A 10,084-nucleotide genomic window follows, 5' to 3' on the forward strand; every position below is an offset into this window, starting at 1 on the left:
CTGGTGGAGAGGGATATGTTGAAGGTCTAGGCTGGTGGAGAGGGGTAGGTTGAAGGTCTAGGCTAGTGGAGAAGGGTAGGTTGAAGGTCTAGGATGGTAGAGAGGGATAGGTTAAAGGTCTAGGCTGGCGGAGAAGGGTAGGTTGAAGGTCTAGGATGGTGGAGAGGGATAGGTTGAAGGTCTAGGCTGGTGGAGAGGGGTAGGTTTAAGGTCTAGGATGGTGGAGAGGGGTAGGTTGAGGATCTAGGATGGTGGAGAGAGGTAGTTTGAAGGTCTGATAGGTATAGGCCCTACATCATTCTGGGAAGACTATTTACGCCAAATATGATTGGGTTAGGGTTAGGGTTAGGGTTAGAGTGGGACGTACGTTGGTGAAAGGAAAGAAGCTCGGGATGAAGGGATTACTAGCATAAAGGAGTGAAATGGACAGTCTATAGTGGATTAAAGGGGGAGGTTTAGATAGAAGAGGTCTAAAAAGGATGAGGCGTGGCAAGTCTCTGCCGTTGTGTGACCATCGTCAACAGTCAAGTTTTATACTGGCCATCGTCTTCGCTGATTTTTTTTTCTTTCTTTTTTTTTTTTAGCCGACATTCATTTTTATTATATTGAATTTATACATAATAAGCCAATAAAATTATGTCATTTTTAAGTTTTGATATCATATCCTCCCCTTCTCTAAGAGACAATATGTCATTTTATGTGAATGTTCGAATTCGTGCTTCCAAACTATCATCTGGAACGTAATGTATTTTCCGTGATTCGCCATTGAAATACAGAGCAACAAATATAATGCATTTCACACTTTATGCATCAGACAAAAAGCATCAGTTGTGTGGTGGCTAGGTTAAGAATTAATAAATGGTTAGATTGTATAACCGAATTGAACATTCTGGCACTCACAGGCAGGCACTTCGAAGTCTCGGTTTCATGATAGTAAAAGACGTTTATTTTCAGCTCAACTATCTCATATCTGATGACGGAGTAAGGAAGGATGTATTCGGCGAAGAAAGGTTTTGTAGCTTTGAGGGAAAAGGGTTCGGAGATGCCAAAGCCAGTTCGTGTAGACACACAGAAGCCGCTGCCCTCCCAAGTAGTGATAGTATCGGGTACCGTTACACTCAGGTCTGCGGTTCCGCTCTCCTCGCTATAACAGAGTTTCAAACAACAAATGAATCTTAGAGATAGATACAACTAACATTGCATATGCCTAACGGATATAATGACAATAAATCCTTGATTGTCATTCCGAAGACACCTTTCAGAAGGATATGCTACTTGCTTGTTTCGTTCCTATCTGAGGAGATGTCTGGATAGCTCATATCCAGCTGCACTAGATGGTCTTCCATTAGGTCCAGTAGGATGTGAGGCGGGAATATTTCATCGGGTTCATGCTCCCTGTTCTTTCCGATGATTGAATGAAGCGGGATCTTTATTTACCTGCATAAGTTGTGACTCTCTCACACGCGGGACTTCCATTTCATATCCTATCGGATGGACATAGTGTTTCGGCTCCTGCTAGAGGGGACGGTAGAAATACACACAAAAGTGCTCAGTGATACTCGGGAATCAAACCCGGGCCCTTTGGATCTGGAGGCAGACCGTCCACTGGTCTGTCAAAGTCAAGGTTCATATACATACATGACCAGACTTATTGACACATGTCAAGAAAAGGACATAAATCGTCACTGTCTAGCAAGATATGATAAATTCGTACCACTGACATTCTGATAAGCCAATTAAGTTGATTGCTCTAGTTGCGTTTTGAATGCTTAAACACCCTTTATGGCTTTTAGAGAATCTTACTTTCCCGTAGTACATGATAAACGACTTCACACTAATTAATAATAACACTATTATTGGCATTGTTCGAAAACTGTGTCATCAAATCTACCTGCCGAGAACCCGTTAAATACAAAAATGTTTCTAAAAAAGAATATCTTGCGGAAAACGCATATAAATCATATAACAAAAGGAACATCTGATTTGCGCTTGTACACTATGTCCTGTATGAAGATGAATATAGAACTTGAAAGAAAACAAGAAGAGTAACCAGCAAACAAGTAAGCAAGCAAGCTAGCAAGCAAGCAAGCAAACAAACAAAGTAAAATAAACCTAATTCGATGGAGACTCCAGAGCCACGTTTCGGGAAAATATGTCCGGATCACGGATCCGTCAGCTCCGCCAGCAGCTACGGCAGATCTAGCAAACTGTACATCTTCAGCTACTGCAGCTGACGCAAAGGCAGATCTGAAGACTGGAAATTTAAATTTCATAGAAAACAAACAGTTGCTTAACTGGAGAGTCGGAACTTTTGAAGAGAGGAAAAAAGGTTGTTACACAATTTTGCCTTGTTTTGTTTTTAAAAGTTGACCGGCATATGAATTGTTTGTATTCTAAAAATCGTTGAAAAATGCCCTTCTCATCATCAACTGTTTTTTTTTTTTTCCTGACCAATAGTCCGATGACTTGATATTTCACTTCCAAAATCACAGCAAGTCGATATTAAGCTGTTCCAAAAACTAGCGTGGTGTCACAAAATCTTCAAAACACTATGCAGCTAATATTTTAATAATCAACTTCAGGTAGGTAATCATCTTTCAATATTGAAGCACACTTCTTGATCAATGCTCTACGCACCTTTTGCGTTTACGGAAATTCTTACTACATCATTCGATTCAAACGACAGCTAGAGTGGTAATGCTCTATGCGTTACTTAATTTAGAGGCTGTTCGTCTGTTTGTTACATAGTGTTGATGCTCAACAATATTCAAGCTAAAGAGAGCATGTCGCCTGCAGAATGACTAAGAATTATTTTCTAATGCTATTATTACAAATTAGAGTAGAATATTAGCATGACTTCTGGAAAGGAATACTGGATGGTATCTCTCGTTTGTTGAGGAACATGATTATCTATCAAATCGAGAAAAAAAAAAAAAAAAACCGGCATAGATAAACCCCTCCCCCCCCAAAAAAAAAACAAAAACAAAAACAAAAACAAAAAACAAACAAAAAAAAAAAACAAGGACAGCTCGTAGTAGCTTACAGTATGGCTGATGGCATGGGCTGGTTTCTATTTCCAGATTCGTCAGATACACAAGACCAAGTTGCTGTATGAAAAAAAAAAAAAACGCACAAATAATTAACTTGAATAAAGTGCCGAGAAACTGTGATTGGTATATTGGTTGGTAATCACTGCATATACCAAATTGGCTTATTTCATGTTAAGGAGAATGGCATTGTACCAAAAATATGCATACATAAAAAGACAATAAATTGTGGTTATACAGATAACCCATTTTTGTCTGTTAATACAGGAAAAGTAGCAGCTTTGATTTAAAGTGGAATGCGCCGAGAGGTATTATCATATGACTCTCACTATGTTTTTATGTCCATTGTCGTGATTGTATTCCAGGTAGAAATCATTGACAGTCCGTAGCTGTATAGTTTATACGACATTATTTGATGCAAGAAGAGGTAGACTTTGGCCCGGTGAAGAAAAAAACAAAACAAAAAACAAACAAACAACTATTAGCAATGACAGTCACTGACTGACTTGACTTACTTGGAGTTCCTTTGTGACATCACTGTACTTAGGCACGAGACCGGAATAAATGGGAAAGAAGTTAAACTGGCGCTTTTTCCGTCTAGCCAGCAGGACAGGTCGAGCAATAAGTGGCTCTTCGATGGGAAATGGACCAGGATTTTTGTCTGGAGACTGATTTTGGCAAGGACGATTAGGATCATAGCCGTTGCTAAGTTGAAACCGGTTCACGAACCCCTCAACCTGTAAACCAACAACAACATTTACATGATAATCTTATATGTGTATATATATATATATATATATATATATATATATATATATATATATATATATATCATTATGATTATATTTGATCTATAATTTCGTCAAATGCAATATTACATAAGTTGCATATCAACGCACTTAATTATGCTGATCCCTTTGTGAAACTTACTTCACAAAACAAAAAGTCGGGCAGACATGGATTTTTAGTTAAAGGTAGATTATGAAAGAACAGACCCTATTTTTGGTTCCATGACATTTGCTCTTGCAGCAATAATATCAGTACAGCTCTGTACACTGTGGAATGAGGGATCAGGCTGACAGGCTGATATCTTGTGATATTGGATCTCTTGTTTACTCATTGATACCGCTTTGCTACCACGGTGAATAAAAGCAACCTTCTTTGACGGTAAGTATCCGTTGCTCGTACAACGTATATTTGTGTATTTTTGTGAAGCATTCTCTGTGCTACTGCATGGGGGCCAGAGGGAATGTGAATGATGGAGTTGGACATGGTTAGCGATGAAAAGTGAAGAGCATGAAATGCGTCTGCTTAGGATAACTAAGTGCTGAGTTGAAGGCAATACTAAAAATAATTATACTTAAACGGTTAGCAGCACCGCATGAAACATGAGACCCGGAATCGCTACTCTAACAGCATTCTAGGAATGGTCCAAGAATGATGATATTCAAATTTATGAATTTCTTCCGTCGAGATGTTTTCATTGCAACTGATTGACAAATTGCCCTACATCGACGTAATTAAGCACTGAATTGATCAGTGTTTTTTTTAGTAGTAGCCATGATAAAAAATCATGGGCGTACATACTCGAGCAGGATTCGAACCTACGACCTCCTGATCACCGGACAGGCGTCATCTCTACTAGACCACCGAGCTTTCGCCCGACAGCAAGTGTTGGTTCTAATCCTTATAGCATGCAGCGGGTACTGCTTTGTTATTCAAATTTATGAATTTCTTCCGTCGAGATGTTTTCATTGCAACTGATTGACAAATTGCCCTACATCGACGTAATTAAGCACTGAATTGATCAGTGTTTTTTTTAGTAGTAGCCATGATAAAAAATCATGGGCGTACATACTCGAGCAGGATTCGAACCTACGACCTCCTGATCACCGGACAGGCGTCATCTCTACTAGACCACCGAGCTTTCGCCCGACAGCAAGTGTTGGTTCTAATCCTTATAGCATGCAGCGGGCAGGCGCGCCGGAAGCAGTTTTGGATTGGGGGGGCAAACATTGGAGGGGGCTCAAGATTAGACCATGCATATGTTACACAATATACACATACACACACACACACACACACGCACACACATCTATTATATATATATATATATATATATATATATATATATATATATATATATATATACATATGTAAAGTGGCGTACGGTGGGTCGAAACATGGGGGGAACCATAAAGTAATTTTGACGGTCTGTATGCTTGTGCGTGTGTGCGTGAGCAATAATGGGACTACATGTACAATACATTACGGAATGTGATACATTCAACAACGCAGTCATTGAGGAACATTGTAAGTTTTCCTTACATGGATTATGGAATGACGGTCTGAAACGATCGACAAATTATATACTGTCAGCAACATAAGGTGAATGGCATAACAATAAAATGCGAGCGAGCGAAGCGAGCGAGCTTAAAAATTTTGATATTCTACAGTTCCAAAACTGGAGTTTTAATTGTAGCAACATATTTCGCTTTGAAATAAATGGGGGCGCATCGGGCGCAACTGCTGGCAATTATTGGCAGCAACATTAGGAGAATGGTATAACGATTCAATGCGAGCGAGCGAAGCGAGCAAGCTTAAAAATTTTGACATTCTACAGTCCCAAAACTGGGGTTTGTAGCTTTATCTTTCACTTTGGAAATTAATGGGGCGGCGCATCGGGCGCAACTGCTGGCAATTACTGGCAGCAACATTAGGAGAATGGCATAACGATTCAATGCGAGAGAGCAAAGCGAGCGAGCTTGAGAATTTTGACATTTTACAGTCCAAAAACTCCCGTTTGTAGCTATATCTTTCGCTTTGAAAATTAAGGGGGGGGGCATCGGACGCAACTGCTGGCAATTACTGGCAGCAACATTAGGAGAGTGGCATAACAATTCAATGCGAGCGAGCGAAGCGAGTGAGCTTGAAAATTTTGACAATTTACAGTCCCAAAACTCCCGTCTGTAGTTATATTTATCTTTCGCTTTGGAAATTAAGGGGTGGGGGCATCGGGCGCAACTACTGGCAATTACTGTCAGCAACATCAGGAGAATGGCATAACAATTCAATGCGAGCGAGCTTGAAAATTTTGACATTCTAGAGTCCAACAACTGCCGTCGTAGCTATGTTTTTCGCTTTAGAAATTAAGGGGGAGGCGCACCGGGCTCAACTGCTGGATGCGAGCGAGCGAAGCGAGCGAGCTTGAAAATTTTGACATTTTACAGTCCAAAAGCTGCCGTTTGTAGCCATATTTTTTCTTTTATTCATATATATACGTATCTATTCTATTTTCTTTGTTTATTCATTTATTTTTATTATCATTAATTTCTTTTTTTGAGGGGGCTTTTTGGGGGGGCAAAAATGCGTTTTGCCCCCCCACTTTTTGGATTGGGGGGGCGGCCGCCCCCCCTGCCCCCCACTTCCGGCGCCTATGGCAGCGGGTACTGCTTTGTTATTCAAATTTATGAATTTCTTCCGTCGAGATGTTTTCATTGCAACTGATTGACAAATTGCCCTACATCGACGTAATTAAGCACTGAATTGATCAGTGTTTTTTTTTAGTAGTAGCCATGATAAAAAATCATGGGCGTACATACTCGAGCAGGATTCGAACCTACGACCTCCTGATCACCGGACAGGCGTCATCTCTACTAGACCACCGAGCTTTCGCCCGACAGCAAGTGTTGGTTCTAATCCTTATAGCATGCAGCGGGTACTGCTTTGTTATTCAAATTTATGAATTTCTTCCGTCGAGATGTTTTCATTGCAACTGATTGACAAATTGCCCTACATCGACGTAATTAAGCACTGAATTGATCAGTGTTTTTTTTAGTAGTAGCCATGATAAAAAATCATGGGCGTACATACTCGAGCAGGATTCGAACCTACGACCTCCTGATCACCGGACAGGCGTCATCTCTACTAGACCACCGTCTACGTCGATGTAGGGCAATTTGTCAATCAGTTGCAATGAAAACATCTCGACGGAAGAAATTCATAAATTTGAATAACAAAGCAGTACCCGCTGCATGCTATAAGGATTAGAACCAACACTTGCTGTCGGGCGAAAGCTCGGTGGTCTAGTAGAGATGACGCCTGTCCGGTGATCAGGAGGTCGTAGGTTCGAATCCTGCTCGAGTATGTACGCCCATGATTTTTTATCATGGCTACTACTAAAAAAAAACACTGATCAATTCAGTGCTTAATTACGTCGATGTAGGGCAATTTGTCAATCAGTTGCAATGAAAACATCTCGACGGAAGAAATTCATAAATTTGAATAACAAAGCAGTACCCGCTGCATGCTATAAGGATTAGAACCAACACTTGCTGTCGGGCGAAAGCTCGGTGGTCTAGTAGAGATGACGCCTGTCCGGTGATCAGGAGGTCGTAGGTTCGAATCCTGCTCGAGTATGTACGCCCATGATTTTTTATCATGGCTACTACTAAAAAAAACACTGATCAATTCAGTGCTTAATTACGTCGATGTAGGGCAATTTGTCAATCAGTTGAAATGATGATATTATTGTATAACTTTTACGAATGAAAGCATTTCACAATTTGGGTCACAGAAACGTCGCTCATCTATACTAGAACCAGCCAAGTCTGATGCAATGAACCCCAAGATGAAAGTATGATAGTATCATTGTATTACTTGAATTGGTTCGAAGTGTAAGGTAACATATTGAACAAGGGGTTTAGGGTCGAGCATTAACAGTTTCAAAGGTGAGTGTCATCCGTTGTTTTTGGAGCTGGTGCATCAGCCCCAAAGGTTGATGGTTGCTTTGCTCAACATGTTTCTAGACAAAAAAGCTTAGTTAGTCCCTAACCTTAACACACCAATTGTATGGAAATAACTCACGGAGCTAGACTGAAGTTGGTTGTTTCCGGCCAGAAGGTGAACACTCCTGTCTACAACACTTATAGCACACAGAGATCCGGGCGTGGCAAACATTTCCAAGCTGGTGTTCTCGCCAGGTCGATTTTCAGATCTCTGGCCATCTTTGAAAGCAATGCCGACCTATTCTTTCACCAAGTGTCGGGGGGGGGGGGGGGTAGAGGTCATTAAAAATGAAATATCTGGCATAAGATGTGTCATTACGTCTTTATAAAGATAAGAGAATGCATCCGCCGAAATTCCTTTGACTTGTTCATTGAAGAAAATACGTATAAATGTTGCTATCATTGACATCGCTATCATTATCATTGTCCCTCTAGGGTGTGAGAGCAGTGGCAACAATGAGGAAGCTACATTTGTACCCTGAATAAAGAAGACAACTTACCATTATCATTACTATCATTAGAACTCTCATTATTATTACTCTCTCATTATACTCTCTTGTTTTCGTCATAAACAAGCAAATGACTACTAGTACTTCGACTCCATCCTGCACTTTAAGAGGCGCATTTTTTTTTCTATCAATCAATGAAACAGCAGATGATTCCCAGCGCCTCAACACTGAAAAAAAAAAAATCCGGCAACATTGAGTTATGATCAGGATGATTATGATGTCAACACAATGTTTTCTTTAAATGAAATAGGAATCAAAGAATTCAACATTCGTTTCAATATGTGTAATTAGCAGACCGACCTTGTTTTCAAAAGTAGGTTTGCTGATGATTTCAATGCTGTCGGCAACCATTTCAGTCTCATTGAAAATGGTGTAGGCCAAAAGGTCTAATTCAGGAGTCATTGCAGGCAAAAGAACGAAGCTGATGTCGACGACCTTTTTGGTGTCTTTCCTCGGAGTGATTGTGGCATCGAGATCGTGGATGATGTTACCACGCGAGACGGCCTTTGAGCAAAGGACATTTAATATTTGACTGAACCAAGCAAGGATTTTTCTCTTATGGTTCTATGTTACAAGCACCAATGAACATTTCAACTGTAACATGTCTTGAAACGAGCAATTTATTTGAACACGACTTGACTCTGAGGCCGAGCTGTATAGATACAATATGAATGACCACCGCATAAAACGCACATATCGCTATCGTATAGTAACTGTTCTCAAACCATTGAAACTGCATCCTTTCGTAATTTACTAGCAAAATGAGTGACCTTTCTATAATTTTTCAAGAAAAGAAAAATGTTTGCAACTAATTAGCAAATTGCACTACATTAACGCCATCAAGCACCGACTTAATTAGTGTTATGTAGTAGCCAGTGGCATGGCATAAGCTATAGTGTAGCCTGGCTACTACTAAACGGATTAGTTCGGTGCTTATTTACGTATAGATGTAGGGAAATTTGGCAATCAATTACAATAAAAGCATCTCGACACAAGAATTTCATTAACAAAAACAACAACAAAACAAAGACAAAACAAAAATCAAAACAAAACATAGTACCCGCCGCATGCTACAAGGATTAGAACCAACACCGACGGTTGGGCGGATGCTCGATGGTTGAGTGGATCCAAAAGACGCCTGTCCAGTGAATAGGAGGTCGCAAGTTTGAACCCCGCCTGAATACGTATGCCTGTGATTATTATTATTATCATGGCTACTACTTTACACTGATTAATTTGGAGCTTACGTTAATAACATCGATGTAGGGCAATTTGTTAATCTGTATGTGGCAACAGAAACTTCTTGATCCAAGTATATCATTAATTTGAATATTATAAAAGAAAAAAGTGTCTATTTAACACTATGCTTGTTACTTAACCAATAACTTAATTCTGCAATCTGGTTTAACTGGGAAATGTACCAATAACTCTAACAACCTACCATAATGTGTAGATTCCCGCTTAACTCAGAAGTAGAGTGTGCTCTAAACACGACCGGTTTCCCTGCTTGGGAGTCAGATGTTAGTAGCTCAAGACTGAGGTACTGGTTTGATGGGGAGTAGAGTGGCTGGGCATACATGTAGGCCCTTGGCTGAATCAATTGGTATCCTGTATTAGACGGGTTGGGCTGATATCGCAGAGAAATAGCCTGTTGTGACGACAAAGTAGGCCAAATAAGTCGTTAAAGTAAGTACATGTACTATATGTTTCGTGTAATTATCGTCCGTTGTGTTAAAACACT

General features: G+C 40.1%; 1 protein-coding gene across 1 annotated transcript in view; it reads right to left on the reverse strand.

Moving 5' to 3' along the window:
- LOC140230833 (pregnancy zone protein-like) overlaps positions 1–10,084 on the reverse strand; it is a 42,278-nt gene that overhangs the window by 29,968 nt on the left and 2,226 nt on the right. The window contains exons 4-10 of the mRNA XM_072310975.1: positions 9,785–9,991; positions 8,644–8,847; positions 7,914–8,072; positions 3,563–3,784; positions 3,044–3,107; positions 2,113–2,254; positions 901–1,144 (exon numbers count right to left, since the gene is read on the reverse strand). Of these exons, the coding sequence (XP_072167076.1) occupies positions 901–1,144; positions 2,113–2,254; positions 3,044–3,107; positions 3,563–3,784; positions 7,914–8,072; positions 8,644–8,847; positions 9,785–9,922 (1,173 nt within the window). The 5' untranslated portion in view covers positions 9,923–9,991. The remainder of the gene's footprint in view (positions 1–900; positions 1,145–2,112; positions 2,255–3,043; positions 3,108–3,562; positions 3,785–7,913; positions 8,073–8,643; positions 8,848–9,784; positions 9,992–10,084) is intronic.

Source organism: Diadema setosum, chromosome 7, assembly GCF_964275005.1.
Source record: "Diadema setosum chromosome 7, eeDiaSeto1, whole genome shotgun sequence".
Taxonomy (NCBI): domain Eukaryota; kingdom Metazoa; phylum Echinodermata; class Echinoidea; order Diadematoida; family Diadematidae; genus Diadema; species Diadema setosum.